Source organism: Stenella coeruleoalba (genome assembly GCF_951394435.1).
Source record: "Stenella coeruleoalba genome assembly, chromosome: 2".
NCBI classification, from domain to species: Eukaryota; Metazoa; Chordata; class Mammalia; order Artiodactyla; family Delphinidae; genus Stenella; species Stenella coeruleoalba.
In genome coordinates this window covers 86366385-86388494 of record NC_137147.1, presented here as the reverse complement: position 1 = coordinate 86388494, position 22110 = coordinate 86366385, and the positions used below count along the sequence as shown (strand labels likewise).

The following is a 22110-nucleotide window of genomic DNA, read 5'->3' as shown; positions in this document are numbered from 1 at the left end:
AACCTCAAACCACTGCAAGTCACCATGATTTCTCCATCTCTATTAATTGTCCTTATGGCATTTTTCAGGTCTTTGTTCTACTTCCCCAATTAAAAACTAAGTTCAGAGAACATTAACTCGGCTTTTTTCAATTCTGTAAACACTGAAAGCAATCAATGCATTATTATATGTACAATGAATGAAATTCAATATCTGTTTCTAACTCATCAAAAAATGACTAGGGGGCTTCCCTGGTGGTGCAGTGGTTAAGAATCCACCTGCCAATGCAGGGGACACGGGTTCGAGCCCTGGTCCGGGAAGATCCCACATGCCGCAGAGCAACTAAGCCCATGCGCCACAACTACTGAGCCTGCACTCTAGAGCCCGTGAGCCACAACTACTGAGCCCATGTGCCACAACTACTGAGCCTGCGTGCCTAGAGCCCATGCTCTGCAACAAGAGAAGCCACCACCATGAGAAGCCCGCGCACCGCAATGAAGAGTAGCCCCCGCTCCCTGCAACTAGAGAAAGCCCACATGCAGCAATGAAGACCCAATGCAGCCAAAAATAAATAGACAAAAACTAAATTAATTTAAAAAAAAAATTACTAGGATCATCCTAAGAAGATCCTTGGGAAGATATTTTGATCCAGCTTGGAAACTATATTTTAAACATAATTAGAAACCTAAGAACTTTGTATGATCTTTTCATATACACATTTAAAGTTGTAATAAACTTTCCTGGCAGGAATTTATGCCCAGATGACTAAAGATATTCAAGCTAAAAATGTTAAAGTTCTACAAAGCAAATTTAAATTCCTCTAGGTTTCTAAAATTTGGAATCACAAAGCACAAAACTATAAATCTCAAGTAACATCTAGAAACACATGGCTCTAGGCTATTCTTTCGCAGACTATTTGCTTCAAATGTTAATATCTTCAAAACAATTAATAATAACTTACCAAATCCCAAAGCCCAACTTGTCCAGATCTGGCCCCAGCTGCCACCAAAGTTCTAATTTCTGATGGGTGGAGAGCCATTGAGAATATTGGGCCTTTGGTAACTTTATAAACAGTATCTTCACTAATGATCATGCCATTTAAATTGGCTTTGTAGCTGAGAAGATTAAAAAGTTAAATTTTAGAAGTAAAACCAAACTCAGTAGTCAAAACAAGTAAAAGATGATTCGAAAAAGTAAAATCACAATTAGTAAATGTGGGAAAATATTCAACTTCCTGGCAACCAAGGAAATCAAACTAAACAATGGGGTACTATTTTTCACTTATAAAAGCTAAGAGGCTATAGTTAAACATACATTCATATATATTGCTAACAGCAGAGTAAATTCATTTAAGATTTTCAGAAATTTTTAAAAAAGATTTTGGAAAACAATCCGGCATTTCCTAAAAGCCATGAAAATGTCCATAATATTTGACACATTAATCTCACTTCTGGAATCTATCCTAAGGAAATAATCCACTATCACGATATAAATTTCAACAAACACACATACAAACAATCAAAACTAAATAGAAAACAATTTCAAATACCAAGGGAGTTAAGAGGAGGTTATTCTACCTGCTAAATCAAATATTATGCAATTATTCAATAAATTTAAAGACTCTAGTAACATGCAGCCACAATGTTAATAGAAAAGCATAATGCAAAACTGTACATATATTAGAACATAAAAAAGTAAAAATGTATGTGATATCACTCATTTATTAAACACTGAATGAATATATACTATGTGAAATGCACTTTTCTGGTTATTGAGACAAAATCCATGCATTCATGAAGCTTATTGCATATGGTGATACACGAAAGGAAATATACAAAAACAACAGTTGTTAGGGTAGAAATACGATGGATAATTTTTCTCACCTCTTTCAAATTTCCTGTAATGGTATAGTCTTTAAGTTATAAAGATCCCAGAAAATGTAAAACAAAGGCAAGGAATTTTAACTCACCTTTTAATGCTAGATAACTCCTTCTCAGTGTTTTTACTTCTTGTCTGAAACAATGGGAGAAACCAAAGCACTAAGTTAATATATGTACTAAAATTTGCTTAACAGATGATTCTAAAAGCTTGGGCTTACCCTCCCAAGTGACACCTTGCTCACTTCTGCCCAAGTCTGCAGAAATCCTTTAAATAGTTCACTGTTATCATCTCGATTTTCAGAAGTCATTTCTAAAGGCCCAGGAGGTAACAAAGGCTGTTATAAAAAATAAGAAAAAAAAGTTGGTTGTCGCTCTGCCCTAGAATGTAAGCTTAAGATTTCTTACTACTTTACTTTCAATACCAACAACAGTGGTGACACATAGTTAGCATTCAAAAACAGTTGTTCAATGAATGAATGCCAAGTATCCTGTAAAGTAATAACATGTATTATCTCATTTAATCCCCTTAATAATCCAGTGAATGAGATATCACATTATAAAGACAGTGGAATGAAACTTAGAGAAGTTAATTTGTCCAAAGTTACACTGCCAGTACCTGGGAATTGATTCAGATCAGTTCAATTTCATACCTCAAAGTTATTACTCTATGTGTTTTTTATTTTTTATTTTTTTAACTGAAGCATAGTTGATTTACAATGTTGTGTCCATCTCTGCTATACAGCAAAGTGACTCAGTTATACACAGACATTCTTTTTTCATATTCTTTTCCATTATGGTTTATCACAGGATACTGAATATAGTTCCCTGTGCTATACAGTAGGACCTTGTTTACCCAACCTGTATATAATAGTTTACATCTGCTAATCCCAAACTCCCAGTCCTTCCCTCCCCCACTGCCCCCCTCACCTGGCATCCACAAGTCTGTTCTCTATTTCTGTGAGTTTCTGTTTTGTAGATAGGTTCATTTGTGCCATATTTTAGATTCCACATATTAAGTGATACCATATGATATTTGTCTTTCTCTTACTGTATGTCAGTGTTTTTTAAATCACAGGTTGTAACCCATAGGTCATGAAATCATTTTAATACATTACAACGAACAGTGTGTTTTAGTGACTGAGAAAAGAACAGACTAGGAAATACAAAAGTGTATCACATGTAGTAAGGATAAGTATCATTTCACAAAAGTTTTGTTTCAGGTGTAGGTGTGTGTGTGTGTGTGTGTGTGTGTGTGTGTGTGTGTGGAACGGGTTCAATGTAAATGTATTTCTTATCATGGATGGATGGAGGCTTCAAAAAAATTTGAAAGCTACTCTTCCCCTAGCAACTTAATTTGCAATTAGCTCTCAAAGCACCAGGCTAATCTTCCAATTTATAATTAAGCACTTACATACAAAGTATTAAAAACAGTAGGTGCAATAAAAAAAAAAAAACCAGTAGGTGCTCCTGAATAAAAAATATACTCATAATCTTATTTAGACAATAAATTTGCTAAATAAAACTCTTTCCACTCACTGATAGCGTAAAATTAAACTACAGTAAGAGAACCCCATCACTACTGACATATATTATTTATTACTAATAATATTAATAACTACCATTTATTGCTTACTAAGTCCTTAATATAAATGTAGGAAACTTTATAGATACTATTTCATTTATCCCTCACAACACCTCTTTGAGAGGTTTCTGCTATTGTTGCCATTTTAAAAATGGGGAGGGCTTCCCTGGTGGTGCAGTGGTTGAGAGTCCACCTGCCAATGCAGGTGACAAGGGTTCGTGCCCCGGTCCGGGAAGATCCCACATGCTGCGGAGCGGCTAGGCCCGTGAGCCATGGCCGCTGAGCCTGCTCACCCGGAGCCTGTGCTTAGCAACGGGAGAGGCCACAACAGTGAGAGGCCCGCGTACCGCAAAAAAAAAAAAAAAATGGGGAAACTGGGGCTCAGAAAGACTAAGGAATTTACCCACAATCCCACACAGGGTAAGTCTGCAGAAATATAGAATCCAAGCCAGTCTCTTATGAGTTTGAAATCTTACTCATTAAACCATACAACAGCCAAGTATTAAATTAATGATGCACAAATTAAATATAATTTAATGACTTTTTACTCTACTTTCAAACACTTCAAATTTTTGAGTATTTTATTGGTTAATATATTATATTTGCACTCTTTCTTACATTTTCATCTGCTACTAATATTGGCTGGGTTGGAGTTGCTGGTAATGAAACTCCTGAAGGATCAACTTTTAGTAATCGCATTGACCTTCTACATCCAGTCTCATTTTCTTTCTTCTTAGGCTTCTTTCTAAAGGAGTAGGGGAAAAAATCATGTTATACTCATAAAAGTTATATGTATTTATTAATATCAAGGAGATAACATCTAGTAATCTATCTCACAGATATATTCACACATTGCAAAGATGTATATACATGGCTACACTGATTTTTTTTTTTCTTCGCCACACTGCGCAGCATGTGGAACTTTCCCAACCCAGGATCAAACCTGTGCCCCCTGCCATGGAAGAATGGAGTCTTAACCACTGGACCACCAGTGAAGTCCCTACACTGATTTTAATTAAAAGCCTGGAAACATCGTAAATGTTCATCATGGGGAAGTGAGGGGTGTTAAATAAATTATGACATACATATCTAGCACAATATTATGCAGTCATAAAAAAAGAAATAGATTTTTGTATGCTGATATGACATGAACTCTAAGATACAAGAAGCAAAAACAAGGTCCAGCACATGTTGAATATGGTTCCATTAGCTTTTGTTTTGTTTTGTTTTTTGTTTTTGTTTTTGTTTTTGTGGTACACGGGCCTCTCACTGCTGTGGCCTCTCCCGTTGTGGAGCACAGGCTCCGGACGGGCAGGCTCAGCGGCCATGGCTCACGGGCCCAGCCGCTCCGCGGCATGTGGGATCTTCCCGGACCGGGGCACGAACCCACGTCCCCTGCATCGGCAGGCGGACTCTCAACCACTGCGCCACCAGGGAAGCCCCCCATTTGCTTTTTTACAAAATATATACACATACATTTGTAATTGCTGAGATTACCTATGGAAGAATACACATGAAACTATTAACAGTGGTTTCCTCTAGGGAAAAGGCCTGGAGAACTAAGGTCCAGGATAGGAAAGAGACTTAAATGTTTCATTGCATTGCCTTCCATATAGTTTACTTTTAAAAATCATATACATACCCTACTTTTTTATGCATTATTTTTTTATTTTAAAAAAGTAGTTCAGAACTTCCAGTTTCCAGTTCCAAATTTAAAGAGCTTGAAAGTCACTGCACTGTCTATCAAGTAAAAAGCTGAACAGACTGAAAAATCAACTCTTCTAGGATCCTTAAGAGAAATGAGGGCACAGTAGAAACTGCTGAGCCTACTATTGGAAAGACAGACAGGCAAATGCAAGAAGTCATGGCTTATTGGAGTAGACTTAGAAATGGAAACCATCATGGGAACCAGCAGCAGGGTAGGAAAGCCTGAACTGTAATTGACCAATTGCTGGAGGTTCAGTGTACACAAGTCTGAGAGTTAAAAACTCCATGGAAAACTAGACAGCTACATGTAAAAGAATGGAACTAGAACATTTTCTTACACCATATACAAAAACAGACTCAAAATGGATTAAAGGCGGGCTTCCCTGGTGGTGCAGTGTTTGGGGGTCCGCCTGCCGATGCAGGGGACGCGGGTTCGTGCCCCGGTCTGGGGGGATCCCGCATGCCGCGGAGCGCCTGGGCCCGTGAGCCTATGGCAGCTGAGCCTGCGCGTCAGGAGCCTGTGCTCTGCAACGGGAGGGGCCGCAGCAGTGAGGGGCCTGCATACCACAAAAAAAAAAAAAAAAAATGGATTAAAAGCTTTAATGTAAGACCTGAAACCATAAAACTCCTAGAAGAAAACACAGGTACTACACTCTTTGACATTGTTCTTAGCAATATTTTTTGGATGTGTCTTCTCAGGCAAGAGCAACAAAAGCAAAAAATAAACAAATGGGACCTAATCAAACTTAAAAGCTTTTGCAAAACAAAGGAAACCATCAACAAAATGAAAAGGCAACTGACTGAAGGGAAGAAGATTTGTGCAAATGATATGTCCAATAATGGATTAATATCCAAAATATATAAACAGCTCATACAACTCAACATCAAAAACAAAAAAAAATCTGATTAAACAATAGGTAAAGGACCCAAAGAAGACATAGAGATGGCCAACAGGCACAAATGAAACGATTAGATCATCAGGGAAATACAAATGAAAACCACACTGAGATATCACCTCACGCCTGTGAGAATGGCTATCATCAGAAAGACCACAAATAACAAGTGTTGGCAAGGATATGGAGAAAAGGTAACCTCTGTACACTGTTGGTGGGAATGTAAATTTGTGCAGCTACTGTGGAAAACAGTACAAATGTTCCTCAAAAGACTAAAAATAGAACTACCATATTATCCAGTAATTCCACTCCTGGGAATTTATGCAAAGAAAAGAAAAACACTCGTTCAAAAAGACACATGCAGGACTTCCCTGGTGGTGCAGTGGTTAAGAATCTGCCTGCCAATGAAAGGGACACGGGTTTGAGCCCTGGTCGGGGAAGATCCCACATGCCACGGAGCAACTAAGCCCGTGCACCACCACAACTGACCCTGTGCTCTAGAGCTCATGAGCCACAACTACTGAGCCTGCGCGACACAACTACTGAAGCCCATAAACCCTAGAGCCCGTGCACCGCAAGTATTGAGCCCATGCACCATATCTGCTGAAGCCCGCGTGCTCTAGGGCCCGCATGCCACAACTACTGAGCTCGTGTGCTACAACTACCAAAGCCCGTGTACCTAGAGCCCATGCTCCGCAACAGGAAAAGCCACCGCAGTAAGAAGTCCATGCACCGCAACAAAGAGTGGCCCTCGCTCACTGCAACTAGAGAAAGCCTGCACGCAGCAACAAAGACCCAGTGCAGCCAAAAAAAAAAAAAATACATGCACCCCAATGTTCATAGCAGCATTTTTTATAATAGACAAGATATGGAAGCAACCTAAAAGTTCATCAACAGATGAATGGATAAAGAAAATGTGGTATGTATGTATATATATATATATATATATGTACGTATGTGTGTATATATATATATATATATACACACACAATGTAATACTACAGAGCCATAAAAAAGTGAAGTTTTCCCATTTGCAACAACATGACTGAAACTGGAGGCTATTATGCTTAGTGAAATAAATCAGACAGAAAAAGACAAATACTGTATGTTATCACCTACATGTGGAATCTAAAGCATAAAATGAATGAATATAACAAAACAGAAACAGACTCAGATATAGAGAACAAACTAGTGGTTACCAGTGGGAGAGGGAAGAGGGGAGGGGCAAGATGGGGTAGGAGGTTAAGAGGTACAAACCACTTTGTACAAAATAAATAAGCTACAAGGATATATTTATAGCACAGGGAATACAGCCATCATTTTATAGTAACTATAAATGGAGTATAATCTATAAAAATTTTAAATCACCATGTTGTACACCTGAAAATAATATAATATTGTAAATCAACTACACTTAAACTGTACTGCTATGAAACCTAATATGAAGACCAAAAATTTGAAATGATCTCTGGCCCATGGCCTTAAAAAGACTGTAACCAGTTCCTTTTAACTTAAATGTTACCACTTTAGCTTAACAATGAGGTATAAAACAAAACCAAGTATACTTGTTATATACTTGGTTAAATACTGGTTAAATTTACCAAAGACTCCTCCAGAAGTCTTTGGTAAATTTAACATTCATTATTAACTTTTATAGTATTAAAATATTATAAGTAATGTGCCAATTTCAAAGTCCTCTAAATCTTTTGTCACAAAGATATTTATAGCACTGTAAACAGAACTAAAGCCTGATATCATATATTATTAAAACTGACATTTATCTCCAAAAGAATTTGACCTATGGTGACTGAACTCCGAAAAAAGTAAAAAGACTGGTAGTTGGAGAAAAGTAGATCTCTCACATTACTTAGTCAATGGCAGTTCCATTGTAATTTAGCCTTAATCTTTTTGCTGAAATGATCTAAATAACAAAAGATCCATAATAAAAATATTTTTTAAAAAAGAAATGAGCTATTAAGCCATGAAAAGACATGGGGGAACCTTAAATGCATATTACTAAAAAAAGCAGCCAACCTGAATGAGACTACATACTGTATGATTCCAAATACATGACTGACATTCAGGAAAAGGCAAAACTATGGAGACAAAAAAATCAGTGATTGCAAGGGGTGAGGGTGATAAGGGATGAAAAGGCAGAGCACAGAGGATTTTAGGGCAGTGAAATACTCTGTACATTATAATGATAGATATATGTCTTTAAACATTTGTACAAACCCAAAGAATGAACAACACCAAGAGTGAACCCTAAGGTAAACTACAGATCTGGGGTGATTATGATGTATCAAGGTAGGTTCATCCTTGGTAACAAACGTATCACTCTGGTGAGTGATTCTGATAATGGGAGAAGCTATGCATGTGTGGGGCAGCGGATGGAAATCTCTGTAACTTACTCTCAATTTTGCTGTGAAACTAAAACTGCTCTAAAAATAAAATCTTAAAAAAAAAGAAACCTCAAGGGGGCATCACCCCCACAATTTTGTAAGATTTATATCCAGGAGCTTGACCAGGCCCTCAAAGTAAATATCAGAGAAAATCTCCTCATGCTTCTAGCAGGGGGAGGAGAAAAGGAAGAATTTTGAAATAGGCCAGCACTCTGTTCTGCCCTCAGGAGAAATCAGTTAACCAGAGCCTAACCTGCTAGGGTATTGTCAGAGGCTAACTGACCTGGGGAAGGGAAATACCCAACAGCAGCCCACTCTTGCCATCTTGTCCAACCTAAGGAGAGAGGAAAAAAACTAAAACACTTGTGAAGTTCACAATCCAAAGATATAGGTTCAGTCAGAGACTGAGAACTAATAACAAGACTACAGAATGCTCCCCTCCCCCAACATCTCACCACCACATTGCTAAAGACCTATTTATAACAGTTACTTTTTCTTGGTACATCATGTCCAGTTATCAAGAAAAAATTACAAGACACACTGAAAAGCAAAAAACACAATTTAAAGAAACAGAGCAAACTTCAAAACCAGACGTGGCAGAAATGTTGAAATTATCACACTAAGAATTTAAAACAACTGTGATTAACATGCTAAGGGCTCCAATGGATAAAACAGACACCATGAAAGAACAGATAAGCAATGTCAACAGAGGGATGTAAATACTAAGAAAGAACCAAAAAGAAATGCCAGAGATCAAAAACACTATAATAGAAATGAAGAATGCCTTTGACGGGCTCAGTAATAGACTGGACATGGCTGAGGAAAGAATCTCCGACCTTGGGGATATCTCAATAGGAATCTCTAAAACTGAAAAGCAAGGAGAAAAAACAGAACAGAATAACCAAGAACGTAGATAACAAAAAAGTATAACATATAAATAATGGGAATACAAGAAAGAAAAAAAGTAACAGAAAAAATATTTGAAATAATAACTGAAAATTCCCCCAAATTAGTGTCAGACACCAAACCACAGATCTAGAAAGCTCAGAGAACATCAAGCAAGATAAATGCAAAAACAAAAATGAAAACAAAAAAGAAATCTTACAACTAGGCAATTCATTTCCAAACTACAGAAAAATCAAAAATAAAATCCTGAAAGGAGCCAGAAGGAAAAACCACTTTACCTACAGAGAACAAAGATAGAAATTAAATCTATCTTCTCAGAAACCATGCAGGCAAGGAGAGAGTGAAAATATTTAAAGTGTTGAGAGAAAAGAAAAACCCAACCTAGAATTCTGTACCCTGGGAAGTTATCCATCAAAGGAAAAGCAAATTAGGAACTTCTGAGACAGTGAACACGGAGAGATGCTAGAAGAGTGATGCTCTCAGAGAGAGATGGAAGCTCCGTGCCATTTCCCTTGCCTGATGCATATATCCCATCTGGCTGGTCCTGAGTCATATCCATTGTAATAAACAGCACAAGGTGAGTGGTGCTCTTGAGAACCTTCTGTGATTACTACTCACACCTTTTCCAAGGACACTTTCTTAAAAGGACCAACAAGCATCCAGTTTACTCAGATATAATCCCAGATTCATGGAGTTGCTGCTGACCAGATTACACCTGTATCACTCAGACTGGAGTTTCCAGACAAAAAGACAAGATGGCACAGTAGAAGGAACTGAGCTCACCTCTTCTTACATAATCACCAAAATCACAGCTAACTGCTGAACAACCATCAACAAAAACACGCTGGAAGCTACAAAAAGATACCCTACATCCAAAGACAAAGAAGAAGCCACAAGGAGCTGGTACAAGGGGCACAATCACAATAAAATCAAATCCCATATCTGCCAGGTGGATGACTAACAAACTGGAAAATAATTATACCACAGGAGGGAGAACCCCACATCAGCATCTACAGCCTGGGTTTCTGGCAATGGGAGAAGAAGCCCCCAGAGAACCTGGTTTTGAAGGCCAGTTTGATCACAGGAATTCCACAGGACTGGGGAAACACAAATTCCACTCTTGGAGGGCACACACAAGGTCTCATGTGCACCAGGACTCAGGGAAAAAAGCAGTGACCTCATAAGAGACTGTGCCAGACCTACCTGCCAATAATGGAGGGTCTCCATTGGAGGCAGGGGTGGCTGTGGCTCACTGCAGGGACAAAGACACTGGCAGCAGTAGTTCTGGGGAGTACTCATCAGTGTGAGCCTTACTGGAGGCCACCAATTTCTCACCAAGACCTGGCCCCACCCAACAACCTGAAGCTTCCATTACTGGGACACCATGGCCAAACAACCAACAAGGTGGGACACAGCCCCACCCATCAGCAGACAGGCTACTTAAAGTCTTCCCGACCACACAGCTGCCCACTAAACACACAGCATGACCCAGCCCTGCCCAACAGAGGGACAAGACCCAGCTCCACACCCCAGTGGGCAGTAACCAGTCCCTCCCACCAGAAAGCCTGCACAAGCCTCTTAGACAGCCTCATCCACCAGGGAGCAGGCAGAATAAGGAAGAAGAAATACAACCCTGTAACCTGCATAATGGACACCGCAATCACAGGAAGTTAGACAAAATGAGACAGCAGAGAAACATATCCCACACTAAGGAACATGATAAAAGCCCAGAAGAACAATTAAATGAAGTGGAGAATGGCAATCTACCTGAAAAAGAATTCAGAGTAATGATAGTGTAGATGATCCAAGATCTCAGAAAAAGAATGGAGGTACAGATTCAGAAGATACAAGAAATGTTTAATGAAGAGCTAGAAGAACTAAACAACAAACAAACAGAGATGGACAATACAATAACTGAAATGAAAAATACACTAGAAGAGGGCTTCCCTGGTGGCGCAGTGGTTGAGAGTCCGCCTGCCGATGCAGGGGACACGGGTTCGTGCCCCAGTCTGGGAAGATACCACATGCCGCAGAGCGGCTAGGTCTGTGAGCCATGGCCGCTGAGCCTGCATGTCCAGAGCCTGTGCTCCGCAACGGAAGAGGCCACAACAGTGAGAGGCCCAGGTACAGGAAAAAAAAAAAAAAACTAGAAGGAAGCACCAACAGAATAACTGAGGCAGAAGAAAGAATGAGTGAGCTAGAAGAAAGAATGGTGGAAATCACTGCTGCAGAATAAAATAAAAAGAAATGAGGAAAGATGGTGGAGGAGTTAAGACGTGGAGATCACCTTCCTCCCCACAAATACATCAAAACTACATCTACGTGTGGAACAATTCCTATAGAACACATACTGAATGCTGGCAGAAGACCTCAGACTTCCCAAAAGGCAAGAAACTCCCCACATACCTGGGTAGGGCAAAAGAAAAAAGGAAAAGCAAAGACAAAAGAATAGGGATGGGACCTGTACCTCTGGGAGGGAGCTGTGAAGGAGGAAAAGTTTCCACACACTAGGAAGCCCCTTCACTGGTGGGGATTGGCGGGGGTGGAAGTTTCGGAGCCACGGAGGAGAGCAGAGCAACAGGGGTGGAGAGGGCAAAGCGGAGAGATTCCTGCACAGAGGATTGGTGCCGACAGTACTCACCAGCCTGAGAGGCTTGTCGGCTCACACACCGGGGTGGGTGGGGGCTGGGAGCTGAGGCTCGGACTTCAGAGTTAAGATCCCAAGGAGAGAACTAGGGTTGGCTGTGTGAACACAGCCTGAAGGGGGATAGTGCACCACAGCTAGCCGGAAGGGAGTCTGGGAAAAAATCTGGACCTGCCTAAAAGGCAAGAGACCATTGTTTCAGGGTGCGCGAGGAGAGATGATTCAGAGCACCGCCTAAACAAGCTCCAGAGACAGGTGCGAGCCGCAGCTATCAGCAGGGACACCAGAGACAGGCATGAAATGCTAAGGCTGCTGCTTCAGCCATCAGGAAGCCTGTGTGCAAACACAGGTCACTATCCATACCTCCCCTCCTGGGAGCCTGTGCAGCCCGCCACTGTAGGGTCCCATGATCCAGGGACAATTTCCATGGAAGAACACATGGCATGCCTCACGCTGTTGCAACGTCACACCGGCCTCTGCCACCACAGGCTCTCCCTGCATTCCGTACCACTCCCTCCCCCCAGTCTGAGTGAGCCAGAGCCCCCTAACCAGCCGCTCCTTTAACCCGTCCTGTCTGGGTGGAGAAGAGATGCCCTCAGGTAGGCTACACGCAGAGATGGGGCCAAATCCAAAGCTGAACCCCAGGAGCTGTGTGAACAAAGAAGAGAAAGGGAAATTTCTCCCAGCAGCCTCAGGAGCAGCAGATTAAATCTTCACAGTCAACGTGATGTACTCTGTATCTGTGAAATGACAACGAATCATCCCAAAAATGACACAGTGGACTATGGGAGCAACTGTAGACTTGGGGTTTGCTTTCAGTATCTCACTTGTTTCTGGTTTTATGTTTCTCTTAGTTTAGTATTTACAGCTTATTATAACTGGTAGATTTGTTTACTGATTTTGTTGCCCTCTTCCTTTTTACATTTTATATAATTTTTTTCCCTTTTTCTCTTTTTGTGAGTGTGTATGTGTATGCTTCTTTGTGTGATTTTGTCTGTATAGCTTTGCTTTTGCCATTTGTCCTAGGGTTCTGACTGTCCGTTTTGTTTTTTGTTTTGTTTTGTTTTGTTTTGTTTTGTTGCGGTACGTGGGCCTCTCACTGTTGTGGCCTCTCCCGTTGCGGAGCACAAGGCTCTGGACACGCAGGCTCAGCAGCCATGGCTCACGGGCCCAGCTGCTCCGCGGCATGTGGGATCTTGCCAGACCAGGGCACGAACCCATGTCCCCTGCATCGGCAGGCGGACTCTCAACCACTGCACCAACAGGGAAGCCCCATTTTGTTTTTTAGTATACTTTTTAGCGCTTGCTATCATTGGTGGATTTGTTTTTTGGTTTGGTTGCTCTCTTCTTTCTCTCTCCTTTTTTTTAATTACTTTTTATTTTTTAATTTTTTTCTATTTTAATTACTTTATTTTACTTTATTTTTTTTTTCCTTTCTTTCATTCTTTTTCTTCTGACCCATGTGGCTGACAGGGTCTTGGTGCTCTGGCCGGATGTCAGTCCTGAGCCTCTGAGGTGGGAGAGCGGAGTTCAGGACACTGGTCCACCAAAGACCTCCCAGCCCCACGTAACATCAAACAACAAAAGCTCTCCCACAGATCTCCATCTCAACGTTAAGAACCAGTTCCACTCAACGAACAGCAAGCTACACTGCTGGACACCCTATGGCAAACAACTAGCAACACAGGAACACAACCCCACCCATTAGCAGAGAGGCTGCCTAAAATAATAATAAGGTCATGGACACCCCAAAACACACCACTGGATGTGGTCCTGCCCACCAGAAAGAAAAGATCCAGCCTCATCCACCAGAACACAGGAACCAGTCCCCTCCACCAGGAAGCCTACACAACCCACTGAACCAACCTTACCCACTGGGGACAGACACCAAAAATAATGGGAACTATGAACCTGCAGCCTGTGAAAGGGAGACCACGAACAGTAAGTTGAGCCAAAATGAGAAGGCACAGAAATACAAAGCAGATGAAGGAGCAAGGTAAAAACCCACCAGACAAAACAAATGAAGAGGAAACAGGTAGTCCACCTGAAAAAGAATTCAGAGTAATAATAATAAAGGTGATCCAAAATAATGGAAATAGAATGGAGAAATTACAAGAAATGTTTAACAAGGAACTAGAAGAACTAAAGAGCGAACGAACAAGGAAAATCACCACAATAAATATAATAAAAAAAACTCTGGAAGGAATCAATAGCAGAATAACTGAGGCAGAAGAATGGATAGGTGACCTGGAAGATAAAAGAGTGGAAATAACTACTGCAGAGCAGAATAAAGAGAAAAAACATCAAAAGAATTGAGGACAATCTCAGAGACCTCTGGCACAACATTAAACACACCAACATTTGAATTATACAGGTCCCAGAAGAAGAGAAAAAAAAAAGGGGACTGAGAAACTAATAAGAACCTGCTGTATAAAAAATAAAATAAAATTCAAAAATTCCCCCCCAAAAAATTAAATACGAAGAAAAAATATTAAAAGCAGCAAGGGAAAAGCAACAACATACAAGGGAATCCCCATAAGGTTAACAGCTGATCTTTCAGCAGAAACTCTGCAAGCCAGAAGGGAGTGGCATGGTATGATTAAAATGATGAAAGGGAAGAACCTACAACCAAGATTACTCTACCCAGCAAGGATCTCATTCAGATTCGAGGGAGAAATTAAAACCTTTACAAACAAGCAAAACCTAAGAGAATTCAGCACCACCAAACCAGCTCTACAACAAATGCTAAAGGAACTTCTCTCAACAGGAAACACAAGAGGAGGAAAAGACTTAAAATAACAAACACAAAACAATTTAAAAAATGGTAATAGGAACATACATATGGATAATTATGCTCCAAACAAAAGACATACACTAGCTGAATGGAAACAAAAACAAGACCCAAACATATGCTGTCTACAAGAACCCACTTCAGACCTACGGACACATACAGACTGAAAGTGAGGGGATGGAAAAATATATTCCATGTAAATGGAAATCAAAAGAAAGCTAGAGTAACAATTCTCATATCAGACAGACTTTAAAATAAAGACTATTACAAGAGACAAAGAAGGACACTACATAATGATCAAGGGATCAATCCAAGAAGAAGATATAACACTTGTAATTATTTATGCACCCAACATAGGAGCACCTCAATACATAAGGCAAATGCTAACAGCCATAAAAGGGGAAATTGACAGTAACACAATCATAGTAGGGGACTTTAACACCCCACTTTCACCAATGGAAAGATCATACAAAATGAAAATAAATAAGGAAACACAAGCTTTAAATGATACATTAAACAAGATGAACTTAATTGATATTTATAGGACATTCCATCCAAAAACAACAGATTACACTTTCTTCTCAAGTGCTCATCAAACATTCTCCAGGATAGATCACATCTTGGGTCACAAATCAAGCCTCACAAACTTAAGAAAATAAAAATTGTATCAAACATCATTTCCAACCACAACGCTGTAAGATTAGAAATCAATTAAACGAAAAAAAAGTATAAAAAAACACAAACAGGGGCTTCCCTAGTGGCGCAGTGGTTGAGAGTCCATCTGCCGATGCAGGGGACACGGGTTCATGCCCCAGTCCGGGAGGATCCCACATGCCGCGGAGCAGCTGGGCCCGTCAGCCATGGACGCTGAGCCTGCGCGTCCGGAGCCTGTGCTCCTCAACGGGAGAGGCCACAACAGTGAGAAGCCCGCGTATAGCAAAAAAAAAAAAAAAAAAAAAACCCACAAACACATAGAGGCTAAACAATGCACTGCTAAATAACCAAGAGATCCTAAAGAAATCAAAGAATAAAGAAAAGAATACACAGTAACAAATGACAATGAAAACATGATGACCCAAAACCTATGGGACACAAAAAAAGCACTTCTGTAGGGAACTTTATAGCAATTCAATCTCACCTCAAGAAACAACAAAAAACTCAAATAAACAATCTAAACTTACACCTAAAGCAACTAGAGTAAGAAGAACAAAAAAAAACCCAAATTTAGCAAAAGGAAAGAAATCATAAAGATCAGATCAGAAATAAATAAAAAAGAAATGAAGTAAACCATAGCAAAGATCAATAAAACTAAAAGCTGGTTCTTTGAGAAGATAAACAAAATTGAAAAAGCATTAGCCAGACACATCAAGAAGAAAAGGGAGAAGACTCAAATCAACAGAATTAGAAATGAAAAAGGAGAAGTAACAACTGACACTGAAGAAATACAAAGGATCATGAGAGATTACTACAAGCAACTATATGCCAATAAAATGGACAACCTGGAAGAAATGGACAAATTCTTAGAAAAGCACAACCTTCTGAGACTGAACCAGGAAGAAATAGAAAATATGAACAGATGAATCACAAGCACTGAACTTGAAATTGTGATTAAAAATCTTCCAGCAAATAAAGGCCCAGGAGGGACTTCACTGGTGGAGCAGTGGTTAAGAATCCGCCTGCCAATGCAGGGGACATGGGTTCAAGCCCTGGTCCGGGAATATCCCACATGCCGCAGAGCAGCTAAGCCCGTGCACCACAACAACTGAGTCTGTACTCTAGAGTACATGAGCCACAACTACTGAGCCCACATGCCACAACTACTGGAGCCCACGCACCTAGAGCCTTTGCTCCACAACAAGAGAATCCACTGCAATGAGAAGCCCGCACACCGCAGCACAGAGTAGCCCCTACTCGCCAAAACTAAAGAAAGCCCGCACGCAGCAACGAAGACCAAACACAACCAAAAATAAATAAATAAACAAACAAACAAACTAAAGGCCGAGGACCAGATGGCTTCACAGACGAATTCTACCAAACATTTAGAGAAGAGCTAACATCTATCCTTCTCAAACTCTTCCAAAATACAGCAGAGGGAGGAACACTTCCAAACTCATTCTACAAGGCAACCATCACCCTGATACCAAAACCAGACAAGGATGACACAAAAAAAGAAAACTACAGGCCAATATCACTGATGAACATAGATGCAAAAATCCTTAACAAAATACTAGCAAACAGTTTGTCCTATAGTTTCTTAACTATAAATGAAAAATGGATCTTGAAAATTACACATATTGGTTTTTTCACTTGATATGTCTGATTTTTGCTCCTCCAAAAAAAAAAAATACTAGCAAACAGAATTCAACAGCACATTAAAAGAATCATACACCAAGGGCTTCCCTGGTGGTGCAGTGGTTGAGAATCTGCCTGCCAATGCAGGGGACACGGGTTCGAGACCTGGTCTGGGAGGATCCCACATGTCGTGGAGCAACTGGGCCCGTGAGCCACAACTACTGAGCCTGTGAGTCTGGAGTGTGTGCTCCTCAACAAGAGAGGCTTTGACAGTGAGAGGCCCGCACACCGTGATGAAGAGTGGCACCCACTTCCCACAACTAGAGAAAGCCCTCGCACAAAAATGAAGACCTAACACAGCCAAAAATTAATTAATTAATTTAAAAAAAAAAGAATCATACACCATGATCAAGTGGGTTTTATCCCCGGAAGGCAAGGATTCTTCAATATACACAAATCAATCAGTGTAATAAACCATATTAACAAATTCAGGGAGAACAACCATATGATCATCTTAATAGATGCAGAAAAAGTTTTCAACAAAATTCAGCACCCATTTATGATAAAAACCCTCCAGAATGTAGGCACAGAGGGAACTTACCTCAACATAATAAAGGCCATATATGACAAACCCACAGCCAACATTGTTCTCAATGGTGAAAAACTGAAACCATTTCCACTAAGATCAGGAACCAGACAAGACTGCCCACTCTCACCACTATTATTCAACATAGTTTTGAAAGTTTTAGCCACAGCAATCAGAGAAGAAAAAGAAATAAAAGGAATCCAAATCGGAAAAGAAGAAGTAAAACTGTCACTGTTTGCAGATGACGCAATACTATACATAGAGATGGTGAGATATACCATGCTCTTGGATTGGAAGAATCAATATTGTGAAAATGACTATTCTACCCAAAGCAATCTACAGATTCAATGCAATGCCTATCAAATTACCAATGGCATTTTTCACAGAACTAGAACAAAAAATCTTAAAATTTGTATGGACACACAGAAGACCCTGAATAGCCAAAGCAATCTTGAGGAAGAAAAGTGGAGCTGGAGGAATCAGACTCCCAGACATCAGACTATACTACAAACCTACAGTAATCAAGACAGTATGGTACTGGCACAAAAACAGAAATATAGATCAATGGAACAGGATAGAAAGCTCAGAGATAAACCCACGCACATATGATCACCTTATTTTTGATAAAGGAGGCAAGAATATATAATGGAGAAAAGACAGCCTCTTCAATAAGTGGTGCTGGGAAAACTGGACAGCTACATGTAAAAGAATGAAATTAGAACACTTCCTAACACCATACACAAAAATAAACTCAAAATGGATTAAAGACCTAAACGTAAGACCAGATACTATAAAACTCTTAGAGGAAAACATAGGAAAAACACTGACGTAAACCACAGCAAGATCTTTTTGACTCACCTCCTAGAGTAATGAAAATAAAATCAAAAATAAGCAAATGGGGGTTCCCTAGTGGCGCAGTTGTTGAGAGTCCGCCTGCCAATGCAGGGGACACGGGTTCATGCCCCAGTCTGGGAGGATCCCACATGTCGCAGAGCGGCTGGGCCCGTGAGCCATGGCTGCTGAGCCTGCGCATCCGGAGCCTGTGCTCCGCAACGGGAGAGGCCACAGCAGTGAGAGGCCCGCGTACCACAAAAAAAAAAAAAAAAAAAAAAGGGACCTAATTAAACTTAAAAGCTTTTGCACAGCAAAGGAAACCATAAACAAGACGAAAAGACAACCCTCAGAATGGGAGAAAATATTTGCAAATGAAGCAACTGACAAAGGATTAATCTCCAAAATATACAAGCAGCTCATGCACCTCAATATCAAAACAACAAATAACCCAATCCAAAAATGGGCAGAAGACCTAAATAGACATTTCTCCAAAGAAGACATACAGATGGCCAAGAGGCACATGAAAAGATAATCAACATCACTAATCATTAGAGAAATGCAAATCAAAACTACAATGAGGTATCACCTCATACCAGTGAAAACGGCCATCATCAAAAAATCTACAAACAATAAATGCCGGAGAGGGTGCAGAGAAAAGGGAACCCTCTTGAACTGTTGGTGAGAATGGAAATTGATACAGCCACTATGGAGAACAGTATGGAGCTTCCTTAAAAAACTAAAAACAGAACTACCATATGACCCAACAATCCCCCTACTGGGCATATACCCTGAGAAAACCATAATTCAAAATGACACATGTTCCCCAATGTTCACTGCAGCACTATTTACAACAGCCAAGACATGAGAACAACCTAAATGTCCAATGACAGATGAGTGGATAAAGAAGATGTGGTACATATATACAATGGAATATTACTCAACCATAAAAAGGAACAAAATTGGGTCATTTGTAGAGATGTGGATGGACGTAGAGTCTGTCATACAGAGTGAAGTCAGAGAAAAACAAATATCATATATTAATGCATAAATGTGGAATATAGAAAAATGCTACAGATGAACCTATTTCCAGGGCAGGAATAGTGACGCAGACGTAGAGAACGAACATGTGGATGTGGCGGGGGTGGGGGGGAGGGTGGGATGAACTGGGAGATTAGGATTGACATATATACACTACAATGTGTAAAACAGATAGCTAGTGGGAACCTGATGTATAGCACAGGGAACTAAGCTTGGTGCTCTGTGATGACCTAGATGGGTGGGATGGGGAGGTGGGGGGTGGGAGGGAGGTCCAAGAGGGAGGGAATATATGTGTACATATAGTTGATTCACTTCGTTGTACAGCAGAAACTAACACAACATTGTAAAGCAATTATACTCCAATTTAAAAAATAAAAGAGGGGACTCACTACAGATCCTATGGACATTAAAAAGGTAATAAAGGAATAATATGAACAACTCAATGCCCACATATTTGAAAACCTAGATAAAATGGACCAATTCCTTGAAACATACACTTTGCCAAAACTCATACAAGAAACAATTTGAAAAGGTCTGTATTTATTAAAGAAATTGAACTAGTAATTAATAACCTTCCAAAACAGAAAGCATCAGGCTGATACGGGTGCACTAGTGAGTTCTACCACTCATTGAAGGGAAAAATTAAACCAATTCTCTACAATCTTTTTCAGAGGACAGAAGCAGAGGGAATACTACCTAACTCATTCTATGAGGCTAACATTACTGTGATATCAAAACCAGACAGACATTACAAGAACAGAAAACTATAGATCAATATCTCTCATGAGCCGAGATGCAAAAAACCTCAACAGAATATTAGTAAATTGAATCCAACAATGTATAAAATGTATTATAAACCACAACCAACTGGAATATATCCCAGGTATGCAACACTAGCTCAACACACAAAAATCAATTAATGTAATCCACCCATCAACAGGCTGAGAAAAAAAATTGCATGATCTTATCAATAAATGCAGGAAAAGCATTTGGGAAATCCCAGCACCCATTCAGAATAAAAATTCTCAGTAAACTGAAAATAGAGGGGAACTTCCTCAACGAAATAAAATCTACAAAAAACCCTATAGCTAACATAATATTTAGTGGTGAGAAATGCCAAGCTTTCCCACTGAGATCAGGTACAAGGCAAGAATGTCTGGTCCAGGAAGATCCCACATGCCGCGGAGCAACTAAGCCCATGCGCCACAACTACTGAGCCTGCACTCTAGAGCCCGCGAGCCACAACTACTGAGACCACATTCCACAAGTACTGAAGCCCGTGCACCTAGAGCCCGTGCTCCACAACAAGAGAAGCCACCGCAATGAGAAGCCCGCCTATCACAAGGAAGAGTAACCCCCTCTCGCCGCAACTAGAGAAAGCCTGCGCGCAGCAACGAAGACCCAACACAGCCAAAAATTAATTAATTAATTAATTAACTAACAACAAAAAAAAAATCGCACTGTGCTGAAAGTTCTAGCTAATGCAATAATAGAAGAAAAGGAAATAAATGGTATAAAGATTGGGAAGAAAGAAATAAAACTGTATTTGTTCACAAATGACATGATAGTCTATTTAGAAAATTCTAAAGAATGGATAAAAATATTCCTGGAAGTAATAAGTGATTATAGCAAGGTTGTAGAATACCGGGTTAAAATACAAAAGTCAACTGATTTCCTATATACCAGCAAGAAACAAGTGAAATTTGAAATTTAAAATACAACCCATTTAAATTATAAAGCAAAAAAAAAACCACTTCGGCATAAATCTAAGAAAATATTTATAAGATTTATATGAGGAAAACTACAAAACTCTGATGATAGAAATCATAGAACTAAATAAATGGAGAGATTATCCATGTTCTTTGACAAGAAGACATATTGTCAAGATGTCAGTTCTTCCCAACTTAATCTATAGATTCAAAGCAATCCCAATCAAAATCCCAGCAAGTTATTTTGCAGATATTGACAAACTGATTCTACAGTTTATACAGGGAGGCAAAAGACACAGAAGAACTAACACAATATTTAAGGAGAAGAACAAAGTTAGAGGACTGACTACCCAATGTCAAAACTTACTTTAAAGCCATAATAAGCAAAACAGTGAGATATTGACAAAAGAAACAATTCAACTGTCCATCAACATAGCACATTCATACAGAAGAAAACCCATGATGAAGTAAAGCTGTACACATCAACATGAATGAATTTTAAAACATAAAGATATAAAAATGAGCAAAATAAAATCACAGAATATAAAAAGGGCACATTATATGTCAATATAAAAAACAGGACAAAATAAGCAAAATACTGTTTAACTATACATTCACAGGTGGTAAAACTATAAATAAATGCAAGGAGTGATTATCACAGAATTCAGCATAATGGACTTCCTTGACAGTCCCGTGGTTAAGAATCAGCCTTCCAATGCAGGGGATGCGGGTCTGATCCTTGGTCAGGGAACGAAGATCCCACAGGCTGCGGGGCTACTAAGCCCGCATGCTCTAGAGTCCACGCACCGCAACTACAGAGAAGCCCACGCACTGCAACGAAAGATCCCGTGTGCCACAACTAAGACC

The 22110-nt window shown here is 39.9% G+C and overlaps 1 protein-coding gene across 9 annotated transcripts in view; it reads right to left on the bottom strand.

The window, feature by feature from the left end:
- WDR76 (WD repeat domain 76) overlaps positions 1-22110 on the bottom strand; it is a 64232-nt gene that overhangs the window by 22999 nt on the left and 19123 nt on the right. For 4 of the 9 annotated variants that reach the window (XM_079907861.1, XM_079907858.1, XM_079907859.1 and 1 more), the window contains 4 exons: positions 4060-4186; positions 2078-2194; positions 1949-1992; positions 941-1094 (listed from right to left, as the gene is read on the bottom strand). In XM_079907861.1, the coding sequence (XP_079763987.1) occupies positions 941-1094; positions 1949-1992; positions 2078-2194; positions 4060-4186 (442 nt within the window). Of the gene's footprint in view, positions 1-940; positions 1095-1948; positions 1993-2077; positions 2195-4059; positions 4187-8726; positions 9754-11990; positions 12224-22110 lie in introns of those variants that run through there. The other 5 variants (XM_079907860.1, XM_079907856.1, XM_079907863.1 and 2 more) reach the window with 4 other exon arrangements.